The sequence below is a fragment of the Lathamus discolor genome, chromosome 5 (genome assembly GCF_037157495.1).
Source record: "Lathamus discolor isolate bLatDis1 chromosome 5, bLatDis1.hap1, whole genome shotgun sequence".
In the NCBI taxonomy this organism is placed as follows: Eukaryota; Metazoa; Chordata; class Aves; order Psittaciformes; family Psittacidae; genus Lathamus; species Lathamus discolor.
In genome coordinates, this window is record NC_088888.1 from 20,674,649 (window position 1) to 20,697,553 (window position 22,905).

The following is a 22,905-nucleotide window of genomic DNA, read 5'->3' on the forward strand; positions in this document are numbered from 1 at the left end:
AGTGTGCTCTGATAATGTGAAAGACAACAATGTGAAGTAGCTGACACTGCCATATTTACTCCCATGAAAAAGCTACAGAAGTGCGCACCTGTAGATTTCAAGTTGTAGAAATCATCAATATTCTGTTTGCACAGTTGTTGTGTTTTGTTTTGTTTTGGTTTGGTTGGTTGGTTGGTTGTTTTTATTTCCTTGGGTTTCAGGTTGCAACATTGGAATAAAATAAAACAATATTTTGTGCAGTAGGCCAGAAATTATGTCTTGCCACGGGAAAAAAACCTCCCAAATATATACATTTGGACGCAAGTTGAAGACTTATGATTTCTGAGTGAGCTTTGAAACTGGAAGAAGGAGCATGGCTTACCACATCATAAATGAAATTTAGCTTTCAGGTAAAAAGACATAAGATCCAATACGCTGAAATAACAATACTAGCAGGTTCCTTTTGATGATGGGATGAAAAAACACACTGTCTAATCTAAGTTCATTCGTTGTTCTTTTAATGTTCTTCTGATTAAAAATATAAACAAAACCTGAGTTCACAAACATTAGAAATAAAAAATGCTGAAAGCAGAAACTTGTTAGTAGCTGAACTTGGAAGTTGACTTACTTAGAGGCCCTGCTGTTCCAGTGCCCCCTGCAGATGTTAAGAGTGCATTTGGTCTCAAAGCTAAGGAATAAATTCTCACAAAACATATTTTGAATTCAGAGCTAAATATGACCTCCTTGATTATTCCTTCACTTCTGTTTTCCTCCTTCAGTGTTCTTGTAAGATTTGATATAGATGTAATATGTATAAGATCCAGCTTTTCCCAAAGAAAATCTGAGCTCTTCTGCGAAGGATAGCTACCAAAATGATATCCTGGTCTACAATCAAGATAATTAATCACTTTACATGTATTACCTGGAGCAAATCAAAGGATTCAGGGTTCTTCCCTTGCTTCACTGATTGTTGTTAGAGTCCCTAACAATTCTTAAACACTGATAGATGATAAACAAAACATAGATAGGCCAAAAATAACCAACATGATTTCATCACTCTGTATTTCAAAAGCCAGAAAAAATACCATTGTGATCAGTAAGAGTATAATTTACTTAGACACAAATAAGCTGTTTCTAAAATAAGCAATTAAATGGTTGAAAGACATCTTGCCTGATCCTGTCATCCTCAAGCTTCTGATGAAGAGTGAGTTTTTGAATTAGTTTTTCTGGAAGAAATGTCTCTGTGCAAAACTGATGACAAACTGCATGCAAAGATCCAGGAACCAATTCTTTCACAGGTTATGCATTCCAGCCTGAACAGTTTGTACATGGAAATACTGAATTGTTTTGAATTTGCTTTGCTCCTTGAATGACTTTCAAACCCCTGTATTTCAAAGAAGAGTCGAGGAAATTCTCTTAGAACTGTGTTAAATATAAATAACAGTTACATTGCATTTCTTCATGAGTCTGCCATCTGGCAGTTTTCTGCGTTTGTTTTATTCTCACTCCAAATTCAAAGCATTCATTTTGACTTCCTGACTTACAGTCACATAGGTGAAAACATGAAGCATTTTCAGATAAAAGATACAAGAATTCCAAGATCTGAACAGCATTATTCTCAGACAGATTCCACAGGGAAAAAAAATAATAAAAAGAATTCTTGAATTCTGCAGTTATTTTATTAAGGTAAACCTTGTTGTTCGTGTTGTTTATCTGTACAAATACATTTGGGAAACCCACTGCTGTACCACATATACAAGTATTTGCTTAGTTCAAGGTTTGTGTCAAATGAAACACCTCAGATGTCCAAAAGAATGAACAGAAGATAATCTTTATAAAAAAATCAGGCGCAGCCGCTGAGATTTCACTCAAGGAAAGGGAAAACAAAGTCTTAGTTGAAAGTCTTCAATTTTATTGTTGTGGTGTCAAATCAAATCATGGATAACAACTATTATAAATATCTAGTTTACATTGCTTGCCTTATTGGTGAGGTTTCAAAGCAAACACTGAAGGAAGTAAAACAGAAAAGTAATATTAGAAAAAGGTCATTTAACATTGATTTAAACAACAACAAAAATTATTCATATGAAATAATCTAAACCCAGAAGTTCGATTGATATCATTATTAAAAATGGACTTTGAAAAGACAAACAAATTCTATATAGAGCTACCAAACATGCCGCATGTAACTAGGAATTCCCAGTTTTTTATCTTGTTGGTGTCCATACTCACCAGCTGGATATTTGGTACAGGGAACACTTACAAGATCTTAACATTTCATTACATTGAAGTGCTCTCAGCTTATACCAGTAACATAAACCACTTGCATCCTATGATTCGTTAAACCAGGTTGTCCTAGGTTTACCAGTAGCCGTTTTGCTCCTCCTTAGTAACTGGTGCAAGCTCTGTGTTTTGACTTCCAGCCTGGGCAGAGAGCTGATAACACCGATTGGTTTTAGTTGTTGTTAAGTAATGTTTATTCTGGCCAAGGACTCTGTGAGTCTCATGCTCTGCTGGGGACGAGGGGAGGCCGGGAGGAAGCAGAGACAGGACACCTGACCCAAACTAGCCAAAGAGGTATTCCATACCACAGTAGGTCATGCCCAGGGAGGTAACTGGGAGTTACCCAGAAGGGCATGGTCTCTCTTTGGGGGGGTCGAACTCGGTTCGGCAGTGGTATCGTATTCTCTTCTCTTGTTATTTTCTCTTATTATCATTGGTGGTAGCAGCAGTGATTTGTGTCATACCTTAGCTACTGGGCTGTTCTTATCTCAACCCGCGGGAATTACATTCTCTCAATTCTCCTCCCCATCCCTCTGGGAGCGGGGAGGGTCGGGTGAGGGCGGGAAGAAAAGAAAGAGGGAGAAAAAGAAAAGGGGGGCGGGGAGTGAGTGAACGAGCTTTTGTGGTTGGGTTTAAACCACGACACAGGTAAAACCAATCAAATCTTCTGTTGGGAAGATATTATGACATATACTTACACTGTTACATGTGTGAACTTCATAACTGCACTTTGAAGATTCTTTCATAAAAAATGCAGGAGTGAAAAAGGGAGACTGAATTAGGCATGTCCATCTTCCAAGAAAGAGAAACTCAACATAAGGTTATGTCATTTTTTCCTTGGAGCTCTCTGGAAAGCTGCAGTGGCCCGAAGTGATGAAAACACCCAATCCAACAGCTAGTGAGCTCAAGGGTTTCACTAGTGTGCTTCCAGACTGTATATAGAGCCCTGGCAGATTCAGCATAAATGAGAACAGATACTTTGGCCTTTATTGTAAGTGTGGGTCATATACTAACCCTTCCAGAAGCTATGACTTTAGGAGGCCAGCGGATGCCTGGCTTCTCCTGAAATAAACTACATAGAAGGATTGGAAATACTCTGAAATAAGTGATGAGATGATCCACAGTGTCTGTCATAAATGAATCCTGGAAATATCTGCATGATACCTAGCACTGTAAAGCTACTTCCCAAAGAAATCTCCACAAAAAAAGAGATTTGGATTTATTCTGGTTGGAGAAAATAAATAAATCGTATCTACCATACTAATATTTAATCAACCAGCAGCTATATCATAATGAATAGACAGAAGTCAGATATTCAAGAGAATCTCTAAACTTAGCAATATTGTTTTATAGGTTGCTTACGTAGGAGTCAAGAAAATTATACATCATAGAATCATAGAATCATAGAATAGTTAGGGTTGGAAAGGACCTCAAGATCATCTAGTTCCAACCCCCCTGTCATGGGCAGGGACACCTCACACTTAACCATACTACACAAGGCTTCATCCAACCTGGCCTTGAACACTGCCAGGGATGGAGCACTCACAACCCCCCTGGGCAACCGATTCCAGTGTCTCACCACCCTAACAGGAAAGAATTTCCTCCTTATATCCAATCTAAACTTCCCCTGTTTAAGTTTTAACCTGTTACCCCTTGTCCTGTCACTACAGTCCCTGCCAAAGAGTCCCTCCCCAGCATCCCTATAGGCCCCCTTCAGATACTGGAAGGCTGCTATGAGGTCTCCACGCAGCCTTTTCTTCTCCAGGCTGAACAGCCCCAACTTCCTCAGCCTGTCTTCATACGGGAGGTGCTCCAGTCCCCTGATCATCCTCGTGGCCCTCCTCTGGACTTGTTCCAGCAGTTCCATGTCCTTTTTATGTTGAGGACACCAGAACTGCACACAATACTCCAGGTGAGGTCTCACAAGAGCAGAGTAGAGGGGCAGGATCACCTCTTTCGACCTGCTGGTCACGCTCCTTTTGATGCAGCGGCACTTACTTTCTCAGTGTGGTAAATGCTTGGGTTATTTCAAATTAATCTAGAAATTACATGAAGAGAGATTACTAAAGCAAGTAACTTTGTTCATCTGTGGCCATTGAAACATTATTGAAGCAATAAATGCTTTCATGAAGACAAGAAGACAGATAAAAACCCAGTAGCTTTCTGGCACCTGTGAGAAGGCCATCAAGAAGATAGAGCCAGGCTTTTGATAGTGTGTCTTCTGAGAGGAAGAGAGGCAATAGGCAAAACTCCCCAAAAACTCAGGCTGGATATAAGGAAGACCTTTTTCATGATGAGGACAGTGAAGCATTGGAACAGATTGCTTAGAAAGTTATGGGGTTTCCATCCTTTGCGGTTTTCAAGACCAGACTGAACAAGATGCTCAGCAACATGGTTTGATCTCACAACTGATGCTATTTTGAGCAAGAGGTCGGATTAAAGACTTGCTGAGGTCCTTTCCAACCTTATTTTTCCTATGAAGCCAACAGGCAACCTCTGAAGAGTGGATGCAGTTTCTTAAAAAGGTATACGCTTTACTTCTTAAAACTATTATGTATTGAATGAGCAATTGTTTCTGTCCACATGATATTATGAAAATTTCCAAAAGAAGCAAGAAAAGATTTATATTTATTTATATGGTTTTCTATTACTGGATGCAATTTTGTCTGAGCTCTTCTTATGTGTTTGGTATAATCTTACTCTCAGACCATTCTGACAATCAGGTATTACTCTGCTGATTGAATTTCACCTGATTTAACAATATCGTAAAAAAAGACTGGAGAATTTTGAAGCAGGAGGGCAAGCAATCTTTTCTCCCTGTGAACTAGATGTGTGGCAAACTGAGAACAAAACACTGAATAAGTAATCAACAAGTAGTAGCAGCGCCACATAGATCATACCAGGATAGTGCTGAGATCCTTCTATTAATAAGTTACTGAAAGCCACTGGAAATGCTTTCTGTTAAAAAAAGTGAGCTGTTGTAACAATAATTCTCTTTTGGCTACCTTCAAATAAGTTCATAATGGAGATTTTACTGAAAACAAAAAAGACAGCTGCTTTACCCAGCAATGGTTTGGAACCTCTGGCTCTTCTCCAGCTAGCTGATTTGGATGGAGACAGGATGGTGACCCTGCTCTCCTCAGGGAAGCTACATAAACACTAATTCAGTGTGTATTTAATACAGTATTTATATGTAACGGAGCCAGAAGAAGAAAAATAAAGACAGACGTATAAAGATTCTGGTAGAAGAAGGACATTTTAATATAATCTCCAGCAAAGCAGAACTCTGGATTTTCCCACCTCTGAACAAATCCTTGAACTCTCTCTACCCAAAACAACAGTAGATCTAACTTCAGGACCTTGTATGCCCTAAATTCTACATAAACCAATTCATGTGGTAGCTTTTTATAGCAGTAGACTTTTACAGAAAATTAAAATACAGAAAAAGGCATAACTTTAATATTTCTTGATTTATTGCACCTTAGTTGTTATTTTGAAAAACATATATCTTGTGTATGTTTGAACATACCAGTTCACCATGTACTTCTGAATAAGTATGGATTTGCCACGGAATTAAGTATCAACAACTTAAGGAAATACACATCCTTGAGAATGATATGTGACTTGTTCCAAAATATTGCTGTATTTTTATGTGAATAAGGCAAAACCTTCCACATGCATGACTATAGGCTTAGCACTAGCATAAAAATGATGGCTTCAATCTGGAAGCATGTATATCTAGGAGAAATAGACTGTATTTTGCATTACATTTTTTTATTTGTATTAGTCTGATATATAAAATAGGTTGCTGCATAACCAGATACTATGCAATAAAGTATCACTGAGTCAATAGTGAACAACTGTATGTAAGACATAACTGCATTTAAATGTTCACATCTCATTTGTGCTTTGAAGTATGTGCCCTATTTTACTTGAAGCCTTTTAAATGTCATTGTTTCTTCTGAAATTTGTATGTTCTGGAAGGGTGTATATTTTGACAACATTTAATGTATTCAAATGAAAAAAACAGTTGGAAAATTTTCAACTCTTCCTAATAAAAATTTATTTACATATTACAAGACAATCTCAGTATTCTAATCATCTGTCATGAAAATTACTATTCCTTGGAGAAAAAAATAAAAAAACAGGAAAAGGTCTCAAATGGTATTTTATAGATTTTAGTAACCCAGATAGCAACTGTTTTTGCACAAACAACTTTGGATGCTACCTAGATGTATTTAATAAAGCCTCATGCAAATTGGTGTAAGCAAAACTACCAGCGGTAGTAATAAGTGTTTCCCGGATTAAAGATATAGAAGCATTAATACATGAGATAATTTTAACATTTAGAACACATAGAGTGAATTTTTAATAAACAAACATATTTGGCGAACTCCTGATAGGTTGTATTAGTTTTGCTTAATCTTAATGCAAGCCGAAGATACTGAGTGCAAATATTCAAATATCATTCCCTGGAGAAATTGATTTTGCTGTAAAATGAAAATAATTTCTATAGCTTTACTAATTAAACCTGTACATCCAAAGTACTCATTCCTACCTGTTTCTAAGCAGAGGAGGAAGGGAAAGAATAAAGGTCTTTAACTGTTTCTAAAAGGAAATAGCAAACTGTAGCAAGAATTTCATTTGTTCCCCAAGCCTGAAAGAGATAAAGAATACATTATACTGTATTTCAGGTTGTGTTGTCAGTTTTAAAACAAACTTCAGAAACACAAAACAAAGTGAAAAAAAATTTAAACTTTCAAGACAAAAAAAACCCTAAACCAAACAACCATTCCTCTATTCTTCTGCATTTTCATTTCTCTACCTAAAGGCTGAACAAGGCAGTAAAAACATGTTTGCAGTGTAGCCCTTTGTAAAAAGCTTTCCAATGTAGTTATTACAATACTTCAGCAAGGCCCTCTGAATGTACCTGCTTTAATTCTGCTCTGTTTAGAAAGCAAGTGGTAACGACCTGCAAACCCTGAGTTAATCTTTACTGAGACCTCTCATTTACTCCCCTATATTAGGTCACTAAGGATATCGAGCATTCCCATGCTTTCTGTTTATGAAACTTAATTTCCACTCTGTGGTCTTCTGCACTCAGTTATCCTTTTTTTTTTTTCCTCCTTCTTTCTTCAATTAATGAAAAGTAGGCTCTCAGGTTTCTTCTAAGATACTGATTTTGAAAGGGTCACGATCAATATAGAAAAGAGCATGTTGACATTTTTTAACCCTAGCCGACTTTAGTTTGGCTGAACCTATGCTTTTGCATGCTTCTTGTAAGACACTATGTATAATAATCATGCAGGGAATGAATATATTTGCATACAAATATAGGAATACTTACTGAACATCTCAGTTGAAGAGAGTTTGGGAAGAAGACAACAGAGCACTGGACTGGAATGCAGCACAGCTTCTATATGAAGCTGTCTGCTTCAGCTTAGTGGCTCTAGGCAAGTAATTTCTTTCCAGTTTATTTTGTATATTTTTGAAATTTATTGAGGAAAAGTTCTGTGTGAAATTGGTGACACATAACTTTTTCCCCATAAGTATGCAGACAGAATACATATTTTCTGCTACTCTTCCTCTCTGCTTAACTCTATTTTACCTCTGACAGTTTTGCTTTATAAACAAAACCAAGTCCCCATTCCCACCCCCAAAAAGAAAAGACTCTGGTTCTCCTTTGCTTTGGATGCAACTGTTATCAGAAACTCCATCCAGACAGTGATGCACAAGCACTACAGCAGTTACTATGCCTCTTGTCTCCTTTTAGTCTAGAAACAAGTCAGGTAAGAGTGAAGTGCTCACAGGAAAAAGGGGAAACATAATGCTATCACAGATATGGGAGTAGTGGAGTCTCTCAACCCATTTTATTTTTCCCAGTTAGAAAGTCTACCACTGCACCTCATAAATGTCCTCAGGTTTCACTATGGTGCTGAAGACAAAGTACTTCCTTAGAAGCACTAATCTACAGATTTTATCTTCTTCATCCATATCGCTAACTCAGAATTTACAAACTTTTTTTGATCAATAGTTCCTGCTGTCAGTGGCTCCATCCTGCAGATCTGGTAGGATTCTCCTTTTCTCACAAGCAATCAAGGAAGAAAAGCCTTCTCTTATATGCCAGGTTGACTCCAAATCCTTCTCACAACTTGCTACTGAACTCTTATCTATGACACATCAAGTCCCTACACATTTGTAATATGCAGGTTGTACTTATGCAGCCTCTCTCATTTTTGTTCATCTGCCTATGCTTAGTGATTGGTGGAGTCATCCAGCCTTGCACTGCCAGGATGATCAAATGCTACTTCATTCCCTTCCAGCTACTTAGGGCAGCACATAGCTCATCTTGTCTAACTGAACTTCAGATCAATTTAAAAAGTGTTGACTGTCCTTTGTTCTGCAAGAATACCTTTTACAATTTGGGTTCTAATAATTATCAATGTTGGTAATGCCTAGACCCTTCCGAAACTGATGGATGATGCTAGGTAATAGCCTGTGGCTGAAAAACAATGAGGACAGAAAAGGCCTTTGAGAAAGACATTCCTGATACAGTATGATTTAGGAGATGGTCACAGGGCAAGATGTGCTCTTGTTAGTTAGGTTACTGTTCTTCACAGAATGAGTCAGATCTGGACCTTCTAAAGACCTGAAATGTTTTGTTGTAAGACACTTATCTCTAGCCTTCTTCTGGTGAGCTGCCTGTAAATTCAGCTTAATTCATTTGTAGAAGAAACCTGACAACAGTTCTTCTAAATAAAGACAAAAGGGATCTCAAAGCCTAGGAGTGCTATGTGTTAGATTTGGATGAGTGTAGGGGAGCTGTTTTTTCAGCCACTATGTGTTTACCTGACAGCTTTCTGACAAGCTGTGTGATACTTTGTAATGGTGCTAACACCATCTGCCTGCCTGGTGCTGACACCTTGCTGAATAATGCTGTCATCAGCACTCATGTGCTGATAAAAAGTTACTGCTTCAGTAACCACTACTGCTTTCACCTTCTAATTGGTTGCTGCCACTAAAAATTATCACTAAAAAAAAATTAAAAAAATCACTAGTCTTTTTTTCTTCATCATGAAGAGTTACTTTTAGGTTACCTCACTATGCCACTGTTGTGTGTTTATTGCTTTCTGCTTCCTGCTAATTTTGCTTACCTGCACTGTAGAGTGAACTTTACTGCCTGCTTATGCTCTCATGGCACCTGATGGTGACCATGGTATCTGATTTGGTGACGAATACCCATAGAAAGTTTCACTAAACCTTGATATAGTGAAATACCTGCTGAGGGTATTCTGAAAGCCACAATGGGCCAGTATGTCTTATGAGGTAGGCTACAGTGCCATCATTTTTGTAATCATCTTTATTTGGTGTCAAGTGCTATAGCTAAATTTGTACCAGCTGAAAACCAGGCCAGAGAGTTTAAAGAAAATGTATATGGAAAATTGTAGAAGTATTTTAATCATCAAGAAACCACATTCAAATGCATTTACTTAAGTGTAAAGAAATACATTGTGCTGGCTGCACAGATATGCATGTCCCAGAAAGTTCACTTGATAGTGGCTCAGAAAAGACAGCCTTCATAGTTTTATACTGCAGCATTGAGCTACTAAAATAAATACATGTGAAGAACCTCAAATGTTTAGAACAGCTCAGAACACAATGTAATATAACTTAAGCCAGAATCAGTTCTCACTTGCATCAGTATAAATGTGGACTAAAGCTATTTTGGCTTTAACATGCTGGAGATTTTGGTTTGGCTTCCCGTTTCTTGGCAGGATTTACCTTTCTTTTGCAGGATGTTCTGTCTTGCTTTAATGAAAGCAAGGATGTCAGCATCAGCTTGGCTGTCTCCAGTCAGAGGAATAGAGGCACTTGAACTTGGTGGGATCCTGAAATAAGAAAGTGTATTTGTGGACCAAACTGAGTAAGAAGGTTACTTTTTTATTGCATTATCTCCTCTCTTTTTTCCAGCATGAAGGACTTTGCTTTTCAGATAGATGGTTAGAGGTAGCCCAGTTCAGAGGTGAACCAGACTCAGGACTTCTCAATGCTCTTATGCAGATTCTTAAAATTGGCTGATATTTTTTAGTTTGGTAGGGTTATGTGCAGATATAGAACCTCTCATGAAGGGCTAAAAATATTTTATTGCTGAGTCAGTTACTGCCAAGCAGAAAAGCCTAATAAACTACTAAGGAAATGATGGATGTGACTATGCCATGTGTTTGTTTCAGGGAAAATTGCTGCAATTTATTTGAACAGATCAGTAGTATTTTTGCTTGCTGTAAGGGAATTAAGTTTTTAAGTATACATAAAAGTAAACAGCCACATGACATTCATGACATTTGCTGACAGGCACAAGTCACTTATGCTGCTGAGTCTCCAGTACCTGCTGAAATCTTGTACCTCTGCAGTTAAATCACTGAGTTAAGTCTGGTTTTGCTAGACTCTCCAGTGGTATAAGATGAAGTAGTACAATGAAGCTATTCTAATCAGTCAAGAAAGCTAACAATTTGTCCCCGTGTCATTAGCCTTGTTTAAAAATTAAGCACTAACAGTGAGATGAGAGATACGGCAGTATAAATTACAATATGGAAGGATAAGTGGAACTGAAGGGAGAGCCTTTTTTAATGTATTCTATCTTTGTAATGATAGTTATTTCCACTGTTCTTTACTGACTATGGCAGTAGAATACAATTGCATCTGACATAAACAGAAATCTGGTATCCTTCTCTTTGTACTACAGTTAAGTCCTCAGTTGCTTAATTAGTGAACCAAAATAAAAACAGAAGTTATCATGAGCTTCATAAAATATCTCTTTATATGTAATTTCCAAGGTGATATCAGAACACCATCAAAGGACTATTCTCTTACTGATTTTTACTTGATTAGCAACATTGTAAAAAATAAAAAATACACAATATATTTAAGAAGGTACTGTCTAAATTCCATTTTAGCATCTCTTTTTCTTTTGTTTTTTTCTTAAGCACAAATTTGATTTAACACATTAGGTTTTCGGAATGAATTTTTTTTTTTTTTTTCTATTCTAGACATGAACTGTTTTAGAAAATGAAAGAAAAAACCCCTGTGATTTGTTTTTACTAATGCAATAGGAAAAATAGTAACCAGATTTTCCTAAGGGCCTCAACAACCAGAACTATTGAGCACAATAGAAATGTAACCATGAAGCAGTACCTATTTTGAGAAAACATGAGGTGCAGCCTTTGCCCAGCTCAACACCCCCAGCTGCTGGTGTAATTTTATTTTACTAGAATAATTTGCAGGAGGCAGATTCAAAATATTTTAAGGACAAAATCACATGTTTGAAAAAAATCTCTTCATAGTTCCTGCATTCTGCAATACTTACACAACTTCGATCTCTTCTTTTAAATGTTTTTATTTACTCTTTCAGAGACCTTTTTTCTTACTGAGAAGACGCATGAGAATTCACCAGCTGCAAAAAAAAAAGCCTCAGGCCAAACAAACACACTCCTCTTTAATGCTGATAATGCAGCTATTTAGTGTGAAATAAGGTATTGTTTTGGAAGTTGGAAGAAAATCTGCTGTTTCAGTTTTACTTTTGTTTTTCAAGGAGACTTTTGTTAAAAGGACTGAAAGAGAACTATCTAGCCATTGTATTACTTACTTTTTCGCTGCTTCCTCTGGATAGCTCAGGTGTGCTTCTGACCTTGTCTTTAAAGTAGGGTTATTAGAAGTGACTGAATTGTTTTTCCCAGCTGTATCTTCATTAGGGCTGACACTTCCGGTTTCTGAAAAACTGGAATGGGAGGCAGAAATGAGGAAAGAATCTTGCCCTTCTGAAGGAAATAGTAATACATTCTAAGTAACTACAAAGAAGCTGGTTTTCAAGACTTTTTAATCTACATAAAGCACTTGTTGTCTACTAGAAGAGGATTGAATCCATGTGATGATTAGGTTTATGTAGCAAATATGGTTATGAAAGAATGACAAATAAACTCATAAAGATTACACTTTTAGTATTTGCCTTCTAAGCAGGCTTATAAAGCACTTTGATGTATCTGATGTACAGTTTGTAACGGTATATTTAGCTCCCAAACTGACTATTAGCCAAGTGAGGCCTTAGCTCATTTTCCATTCTTTCTTTAGTCAGGCAAAGTTATTACCAAAATCAGTGGGAGTGTGAATAAAAACTCAGTGAGTATGTTGGGATGTGGCTTGTTGATGATAGCCAAATATATTGCAAACAGCTGATGCAATATTGCATCAGCTATGTCCTGTCCTTGTAGGTATCGTTGTCAAGGAACTGATCCACTAGAAAGGCAAATTTCTGCCATGGGATGTCCTAGAGACTCTCCTTTCCCCTGGGGTTGTGAAAGCTGCCGATGCGGTGCCAATCTTTGAGAGTCGAAACACTGAATTACTCAGTTTTAGGATTTTTCCAGTAGATGGCAGGATTGGCAAGTTCTTGCCTTTCTAACTCTGCAGTAGTTTGTTCATTGTTGGCTGATGAATTGATATTTCTGGCAGAGAAGTTGAAAAAGGAAAGAAATTGTTACTGTATTACACTGTGCCAGGTTCAGTTTTGCAGAAGATATTATGCCCAAGAGTGTAAATCATTTTCAGATGAGCAACTCCAGGTTTACCGATATTTTTCTTTAACTCCTTGAGTCCAATACCATTTGTACCTACCTAAATGGATTAAAATAACCTCAAGACTCAGCCTAATTGAACTAAAGCAATATCATATTTAATGTTAATAATATTCTGTACTTTATTATGCATACATATTACAAGAGTGAGAAAGGATGTGCGATGTTATTATCTACTATGTGGCTTAACAATATCTGGGAACTTCACACCATAGTTCTGCTTTAGGATTTCCTGAACATTTTTTCCATTAATTTGGCAGTTCTTAAAAACTAAGCGATTTAGGGTCTTAAATTCAATTTCTGAAAGAACCCTGTTCTGTGCCCTGGGATATTTAGGCATCCAAGTCTTATAACTGTGGGTTAATAAATTACTACACATCAACTGAATCATAGCAACTGTCCATGACTCTATTCTTAGCCTGCAAAAAATGTAAGGCAATGTGACTTAACATGATCCTTTCTAATTGTTTTCTTTTCACTGAAATCAGCTTCTTTGCTTTTTATTTGTCATGAACAGTATATAATATTATAAATAATAAATACTGTAAGTCAGCTGAAGTAATTTATTTTTAATCTGAAGTAGTTTATATGTTGGAACTAATTTTTCCATTGAATTTAAACGAAAATTATTGTTTAAAATTGTTAAATCCCCATTTTAAAGTGGACTTAGATCCATATCCATTAAAAAATCTAGACAGGACAGGTGTGGTAGGGACCTCACTTTCCAGTGGATTCCTGGACCCAGGACAATATGCCAAAACTTGCGTTACACTCCTCTGGGAGAACTGGGCACCGGAGGAAGGTGATACTGAAAAAACACCCTTAGATTGAATGAGATGATGCTCAGAATCAGGAAATTAACATTACTGTGCTCACAAATGGAACTTAAACTCCTACCCTCTGCCTGTAGGATTATAGCCAGACATTTTTGTCTGTGAGATTCATACTCTTCTCCTGCAAGTTCAGCAGATTTATAAGGAAGCTTATAACTATTTTTTTTAATGACTTAAAGTGCTGTTTCTATATAAGAGGTTAACTGTTAAAGTACTAATCTATCAAAGAAGCCCCTCAGCTTGATAGCAATCAAATCCATGTTTTAGATATCTTAGAGATTTCTCTAATCCCTGTGCTACAGAGGTGGCCTGTATGGTGATAACTTACATCCTTCACACTAAAGCCCTGATAATGTTTCTGTGGCATTGCAAGATATGTTGAATGATAAGAAGATGAAAGAGTGTAATTTTGCTGTGTGGTGGTTTATACACTCAGAAGCAACCTGCTCATAGCCTGTTCTCAGAAGCCAGGGCTCTCCTCCTTTGAGTGTTATATGGTGTTCCAGTGATGAGAATAAATAAGGAATTTTGCTAGTACTAACCTAAATTTAATGGAAAGTCATCATGACTCTCTGTGTATTAAGCCTGAAGGACTGGACACTCAGGATGCTTAATAAAGTCAGACAAAACCATAGCTGACCTGAGTAGTGTGCTGATAGTCCTTCTTCAAGCAAGAGGTTAGTCTAGGGGTGCCTTCCAACCAACATTCCTGTAATGTGTAAATAGGAACTCCTGGATCATATTTTGGATTTGGATGGACATAAAAGGTATAAAAGTTCTGTCCTTTTGCCTGTCTCCTAAGCTGTAATATTATTCAGGTTTTATTGACAATGTATAATTCCCATTTTCAGTATGAATGCATTTGATTTTTCTTTGAGTTGAATATAAGAAGTCTCAAAGCACTGTTTCCTGATAGCTTCAGTAAAATTCCTGCTTTTTCTAGAGATTTTAGTCTGTCAGCTTCATATGTCTCAGTTCTTTTTTTTTTTTTTTTTAACCTATATCCTGAAGTTTCACCCAGTGGGTAACCTGCTTTTATTTTGTTGGGGCATCTGTTGGGCCACAGACAAGCAGATAGAGTAGAGGAGTGGGAAAGATGATGCTTGATTTGCCAGATGAAAAATAGTGGAAAGTCAGGTGGATTAAAAAGGAAAGTGTAAAATTTGAAGGTGTGCAACCACTGCAATGTTAAACCCTCAGCTGCAGTTCTTCAGCCATATAAGCCTTGGATGCGAGGGGAACAGATGTTCTGTGTAAAGGCAGGCAAGATTCAAGCTGCTTAAAATCTGAGCATTTAGTTACAAAATCAAATTTGGCCTATCTTGCAAATTCGTAGACAAATTATTCAAGTTAAATTGTTACCAACTGAATAAGAAAACCTCTGAAATGTTATTAATCAATGATGTTATTCCTAGATTATACTTTATCATCATGTAACACTGCAGAAAATTGGCAGGAATGAAAAATGATTGCAACAAGAAATGTTTCAAAATATGTAAACATTTATCTTGTCTCACACAGTATTAATATAGCAAGTAAATTTTTGTAATCCAGGACAAAAACTGTTAAAAAAATCTGATGCTCAAAGTCATCAGAGAATATGAAGAGTTATCTGAAAATATCTCCAATGGAATCTAAAGTGCCAGGAAGATTTTGAAGAGGAAGCTTGAGGTCTGAGGTGTTCGAGACTGAATATACTGTGGGGCTTGCAGGAATAGGACAAATCAGATTCAGTAAAAGGGAAAAAGTGAGGTTAAGAAAGATAGGACTGAATTAAAAAGGAATGCATTCCTTCTGAGAGAAGGACAAAACCTCAAAATTTTGTAGAAGATTCGAATAACTATTCAACATTTGCTTGATTCAAGGGGAATACAAGAACAGTCCCACAGTAGTCAAATTAAACATTCAGTGAGAGAAGTAACTTGAACAGACAAAGACAGATAAATTTCTTAAATGAAAGCCACTGTGGGAGAGGACACTGTGCTTGAATCCTGAAATGGAGCAGACATGGAGTGCTGAACCCAACATGAATTTTAAGTCTTTTTGCAGACTTGACAAGAACGCATTAAGAGACATAAATGTACGTATAGTATGAGTTGAAGTTAGCAACACACCTTTACGGTAGAGACACTACGGACAAGTAGGGTATTCTCTTTCAAGTCGAGGAATTTTATTAGGTATTTCTTTTGAATAAAATAACTTCTTGATGATTATTTTAAGTTCCTCTTCCTTTCCTTTGTACTGTGATTCTGGGATTGCTGATTAGATCCTTTACTCTCCAAAATATAGAATTAGGTCATTCTTTCTCCACTTTGCACAGTTGCTCTTAATTTTAAATAATATGTTCATATGACACAAGATTTAATTTTTTCTGTCACTTTCATATGAAAGATATATGCAAAGACAAATATAGTCTTGAAATCTGAATCTACCCAGCAGGTTAATGAGCTTAATAGTTAATAGTGCTTAAGTCTTGAGAGAACACAGAATAAGAATTTTCATTCATTTCAGACATCTGAAAATGCCTTAGGCAACTTCAGAGGAATGCGTCTTTCATTCTGTGCGATGCTTATGAAGCTTTTACTACTATAGGTACAAGAAAGATTTGCAATAAAAATTAGAACAAATTTTACAGTTTTAAGAAAATCTAATATTCAGTATTTAATGGCATGTAGGATATGTTTGCTGCAAAGGAGGAAGCATCGTTCATGCAGTGTACTGTTATAAAATTGTAGATAAAGCCACTCTTCAGAGAAAGGCTAACTGTATAATGAAAAGGAGGGAGAGAGAGAGAAGAAAAAGAGAGCAAGTGAGAGGGGGAGAGGAAGACCAGAACAGGAAAGGAGAGAAAGCATCTCCATTTATTGTCAATGAATATGGAAACCTCCACATTCAGGTATGTGTATTTTGCTTTAAGGCTGTGAAAGATCTGTTACTGCAAATTTAAATTAGAGGGTTTGAAATCAGAAATGGCTGATGATTAAACAACCAAGATTATTACATTTTCCTACTGTGCAGGATGCACTAGTGATTTAAAATATCAAATGCCATTGTGGAATCACATGCTGCATATAGAATCGTGGAATTGCAAATGTCATTATGGAATCATATGCTGCATAAATGTAGCACCAGGGCATTTTTTACAGCAAACCTATTTAGGCTATATATTAAACAATTTTTAAAACTTTTTGTTTGTTTGTTTGAAGCCTCCTAAATACATTCCAAAGGAGATATACTCTCCTCACATAGCAAAATTGACTGATAACAGGTTTGCATTTCATAGTGATAGGCTTCAAGGTTCCCAAGCCCAACAAGTCAAAAGAACTGAGTTACAATAAGCTACCTTCAATAGGATTACAAAATAACTGAATGATAAAAATGTATTTTCTACACAGTCATTTCTCTTGTAACTGGACATGAGGCATGTGAATGTGATATTTGCAAAAACATTCTGGTGAACTGCACTTCCACTAAGACTGCATTTTCTTACAAGTAAAGAAAAGAAGTGATCATTTTACCTTTTAGTTGGTAGATCCTGTGAGGATTTGATGAACTGGGGATGAACAGTTGTGGTATTTGGTGAACTAACCATCCCTGGCTTTTCCTGCTGGGTTTAGATTGAAAAACAAAATTATGTAGGATAGGATTCTTTTTAGAGTGCTTAATATTAGTCTACAGGTCTCAGCAGTAACAAGGTAGGCAATGACTCATTCAGAAAACACAGAGCCAGAATCACATGGCATTTTCTTCACTTCAGCAAACACTTCTGAACAAAGAGAAAAGTGTTTCAAATATTTTTAAGCTCAAGTTACAGGTTTCTAATATATAACAGCATGTGTTCACCAAATTGAGTTTCTTAGGGAGCTCAGATGTATAGATAGGTTAAGATCCAAGAAATCAATACCAATTATTTTTTCCAGTTTTCTAACATTCTACTGATGACTCATGAGAGGCTGAATCCTGGACCTCTCCTGTTAAAGGATAGAGAAAAACGTGCTCCAGTGGATTCAAGAATATTACTTGCAGTGCATTGAAAAGCCTAAATATTTAGATAGGAGGGTGACTAAAACATTATCCTCTTTGCCACTGATACAGTTAGGGATTTTAGTCAGAAATGTCTTTGCAATGATAACTTGAAGTGAAGCTGGTTAGGTGGCACTTTATGGATAACTAAGATCCTCATGTTAAGTTCAGTGAGTACTATAGGCTGTTTTCATAAAAATTCAGTCTAAATTTATACTCATAAATATTAAACAAAATACTGGCTAAACACTGCTTTGTTTACAAGTTTTCCCCAAGGAGTAAATCTTCTCTTCTGGTTAATAATAACTGATACGGGATGGAGTGCCCTCAGCACTCTTTTTCATTAAGATGATGTGCATTTCATGGATGTGCTTTGCTGTGAGACATCATGTCACAACTTGGAAGACATTAAAAAGGTGTTAGATAGGGAGTATAACAAAGCTATGTTGTTTCAGCTGATCTCCACATCTTCTTGTATTGCCTCCTCTGTGAAACTGTGTAGCTTTCAGACTGACTGTGTTATGAGCCTCTAATAGACTGTTCAAAATGACATCTCTTCAGTTTGTTTTTAAACAAGTCATTAAATTAGAGCACTCTGTTGCTTCAACAAGCGAGGACGGCAGTGGTGGGCCTCAGCTAGAATGTATTGGGCACATGTTCTGTGCTGAGAGCTGCTGACCCTTCAGAAGCTTAGGAAAGCTGAAAGGTTACTGGAATCTTTGCAAAAAAAGGAAGCTAAAACCCAGTTATATTTGCTTGGATTTGTCCAAATTATAGTTATGGCTGCCATCTTCTAATGCACACATCATACACCTGATGAAATCATAGTTTTGATAGCAGTAAAAAGGACTAACTTTCCCAATGTCCTCTGTTTTATGTTCCATCAGAGTTTTTGGCATTTGGGGACCATTCTTGGGTTTCAATCAAGTTGTTTGGGGGAATGTCAAAACAGAAAATAGACCAGAAAGCAAGGGTTTTGCTTTGTTTGTGTTAGTTTCATACAAGCATAATTCACATTGGTTTTGTCTGATTTACATTGTCACAAGCACAGGTGAATCTTATCCTTAATACTGCTTTCTATCTATCAAATTAACTAATTCTTTAAGAAATTATTGGAGGTGCTACATTTACATTAAAATGGAAGAAATATGAAGTGATTTCATACCTGTAGATTTCTTGCCTCTTCAGACCACCAGATTTCAAAGTCTTTTTGCAGCTTCATCTTTGCTTTTCCCATAAGAAGCTGCAGGTGCTCAATCTCTATTTTCAGCCCTTTCAAGTGATTGAACATTGTTCTATAACTAACATGAGAAGATGAAAGGGTATTACAGGTCTTCCAACACATATCTGAACAAAGCTTTAGCCTACCTACAATAGTTGCAGATTTAAACTACATAATATAATCAGAGATGCAGGGGGCACAGACAGAGTGGGGATAGGAAGAGACATCTCATTTTTTATTAGAGCTTCACTGGACAATAAGTACTAAAAAGGTATACCACAAAGCATATATATTAATAAGATAAATTAGTGAAATTCAAATAGAATCAATACTGGTTAACAATTAAAATACAGATCAAATATGTCAATTATTTATTTTGTTTTCTCAGCATGTTACCATTAATAAGTAACTGGTTGCTAAAGAGTGGATTCAGATAGGAGCTGAGAGTGATTCCCTTTTCAGATGGAAGCTTCATTAAAGAGGCTTCTTGCCTACCATATAGCTGCAAATTTATCAGTGGTATGAAATAGCCAGAAGTTTCCTCACACATTGTACATAACATTGCAAATTACTCAGAACTGACATCCTTGCATCTATTTTATTTTATCCTCCTGGCTACAATGACATTAGAGCAAGGATTTGTTAAGCAATATATATTCTGCTTATTATTTACACTTAGGCAATCCTGCATAGCCTAAAGCTTTTTCTTAGGTCAAGAAAGGCAGGACATTTCTGAATCTACCAAAAAGGTTTACAATGAATTTGGATTTAAACAACAAGTTTCTAACACTAATCCTCAGGGAGGACATGAAGCTATTTTAATTTATTTTTAGCCAATAGCCCAAGTATAAATTTTCCCCACTCATGTACTTTGGCATCTTACAGAGAACCAACAGCATATAAACAAATTTAAAAACTATTAGTGAGCCACAAACTGACATTTTTAAATGTCAGAGAAAATCCTGAGGGTACCTGTGTGTGCAGAACTGTAATTGGAACATGCTGTCAATATAATTTATCTTCCACAGGGTGGCAGAAGTTTGAGGCAGAAGTAATACCTTTTTTTTTCTTCTTCAATTTGCATTCGAAGTTTCTCTTCTACTGGATCAAGCATATTTAGCTCTTCTGAAGGACTTGAAACAGCTATAGGAGAAATGATCAGATGTAAGCAATGATCATATGATGTGAAAAGAAGTGACTTTAAATTAGAATAAAACCTATTTTTTTAAAAAAGTAGGCAGTGAAATGGGGGGTCATCAGATGTTTCTCTGCTCTGGAAATCTTTCTTCAAATTCCTTATTCAAGGCTTTAGGTATAAAAACCATTCTATTATTAGTGATTTATTTATTTTTATTTATTTATTTTTTCTTTCTAGTAAGGACTGGAATATTCATTTTAGTTATAAATAAAAGTGAGTTTCCCAATCTATTTTAAAAGTTCATTTTAGGCATAAAACCTTCTCAAATGCATTAAACCTGACAGTTTTGGCTACAAAGACAAGAACAGCAAAGTTGTTGTGAAAAGAGCCTACAACAGTATCTGTGCTGGTGCCTGGAAATAGAGTAGCAGAAAGAAGAGTAAAAGACAAATCCTGAAGGAGAAATTAACTTTGTAGGCAAGAAATTCAGACAATTAGTATAAATAAGGAAAATATCCTGAAACTACATGTGAAATATTTCAAGGTAAAGGAGGACTGATGAAATACCTTAAGACTATCCTAAGTTAAGAAAGCAGTTTAGTATTTTCCTGTCCTGTATATAGAGCTAGTTAGCATGCAATACACAATGTGCTTATTCTGAGAGATGGCCAAACAGTCTTTCCATCATGGATTATATGGTCAGTGGTGAAAGGAAATGTAAAATTACCTACTAGTATTACAACAGTTTCTGTTTCTAGGATGAATGAGAATAGTTTAAGGTTCCTAAGAAAACATGTTTAAGCTTTTTAACTGAAGAAAAATGAAGGAAACAAAAGATATGCTGTACAATACACACAATTTTCCACCCTGATTATTATTTCTGCCAAGAAATAAATTCTATGTCAACCCGTCATGAGGCCTGAGGAGTGCACCCTCTCTTAAAGGAAAGGAATCCTGTCTGGAACAAGAGGGCAGTAATGACCCTTTTCTGTCTGTCAGTGAGTCAGCTGAAACCATTAACCTTTTGTTGCAGCACCCTGTAGCTTAATACAGATGAAGCTGAAAAGCATTTCATTAAGAGTACTTAGGTTAAGCATGTTAATACAGGCGGCCAATGCACAATTCTCGTGTTTTCATCCAAAGCCAGCTAGACTTGGCTTGAGCTGTCTTCAGAAGACGTTAAGGGGACTCTTCCGAGCACACAGAAGTGCATTTGACCTATTTGCACAATCTGTTAGTGTGTCTGGGTTCAAAGGCTAGCAGCTCTATCTCGTTATAATGAGGGGAAAAAATACAAAGTTGAAGACAGTAACATCTTAAAATGTTAATGCTGTTTCTGAGGTGAGGATTTCCCTATATGGAAACATCATCAAATTCTTCAAGTCATTAGAGAGCGATGCAAGGCCATAATATTGCAGCTTCCTTCCTTGATCTGTTTGGACATCTAGCAATGGAAAAATATTTTTGCACTAGCTCTGAAAGGAGAGCCAAACTTAGGCAGAATTTTGTCACTTAGATATAAAAATCCTAAGAAAAATGTTTTTCTGCTAGTGATTATATACTGTACAAGGGATTATTTGGTTGCAAGTTACTTTCAGAAATAACAATAAACCCTTTTATATGAGGCAGGTACCTCTATTACACAAAGGCCCCAGCAACCTCAACCCTAAATCCATCTATGCACATTATCTCTAGCAATATGCTGGTGGTAAAGCAAGAAACACAACTGTGAGGAAAGTGAGCAGCAAAAATTTGTATATGTATGGAATGGAAAGAGGTGAGTACACCACAAGCTGATGAGGCCCCGGCAGCAAAACCAGCATTGGACATTTTGTCAAGTAAATGGCTAAAACTTAAACAATTACTGTGTTCCAGTCACAGAAGCAGAAGAGATCTGATCAAAGTGTCAGGTGTAGTCTACTGGTAAGTAAAGTCCAGGACATGCCTACTTGGGCACTGCTTTGGAAGTTCTCTAGTGGCTTTTCCCATGCTATTGCAGTCTCCATTTCAGCTTTTTGTCATGCCTGGTCATGCAACAGCATGCTTATGAGCTGAATTGCATGCTGCTCTGAAGACCAAAGTTTTTTGAATCTGCCTACTGTAACATATGGCTCTTTCCTAATGTTCTGAGCAAGAGATTTATGGTCTGATGGAGTGCATTTAAAAGTGTTTGCTGCTGCTTCTGCCTTCTCCTCTTTTCCTGCTACTTCTTTACTCCCCTCTCCCTTTTACATTTCCTGAACCCCTGCAGTGGCCTTTTTTTGCCCCGGATTCTTGCTGCTGCTGCCTCACACACCTCTCCCCTCAGCAGCCCAATAATTTCAACTACAGCTGAAGCTAGGAAGCCAAGGCAGAGGTTATTGGCTCATTGTATCTCATTTTAGCACTCTTCAATACACAGGCTCAGTTATTTTAAAATTACATGACAGGAATAGAGTGAATAGATGGTAGAACATAGAAAGTATAATATTTACCCCAAAATTAAAGATAGATACCCAAGAAAGTATACTTCATTTTTGCTACAGATCTTTATTCCTCCAAAAGATTTTTTTTTTGTTGTATATATCTGCTTCCCATGCTGAAACAGAAAATATTTATTTAAACATCAAATCATTTTATCTATGTATTAATACGTAAACTATGAAAAATTGAAAATTTACAAGACCAACTTATACCATACACAACTGAAAATTCGTAATGCATTAAAAAGTGCAGAGGTGCTACTGTTAAAAGACTAACTATCAGATATAATTTCTGCAACAGTGTGGAAGAACACAAAGTGATATCTGTTTTGTTCAC

The 22,905-nt window shown here is 36.6% G+C and overlaps 1 protein-coding gene across 2 annotated transcripts in view; it reads right to left on the reverse strand.

The window, feature by feature from the left end:
• Nucleotides 1-5,499: 5,499 nt before the first annotated feature.
• Nucleotides 5,500-22,905, reverse strand: part of KIF6 (kinesin family member 6) — a 138,118-nt gene continuing 120,712 nt past the window's right edge. For both annotated transcript variants that reach the window (XM_065680028.1, XM_065680027.1), the window contains 6 exons: nt 20,027-20,111; nt 18,912-19,047; nt 17,242-17,330; nt 11,906-12,037; nt 10,045-10,151; nt 5,500-6,919 (listed from right to left, as the gene is read on the reverse strand). In XM_065680028.1, the coding sequence (XP_065536100.1) occupies nt 6,903-6,919; nt 10,045-10,151; nt 11,906-12,037; nt 17,242-17,330; nt 18,912-19,047; nt 20,027-20,111 (566 nt within the window). In that variant the 3' untranslated portion in view covers nt 5,500-6,902. The remainder of the gene's footprint in view (nt 6,920-10,044; nt 10,152-11,905; nt 12,038-17,241; nt 17,331-18,911; nt 19,048-20,026; nt 20,112-22,905) is intronic.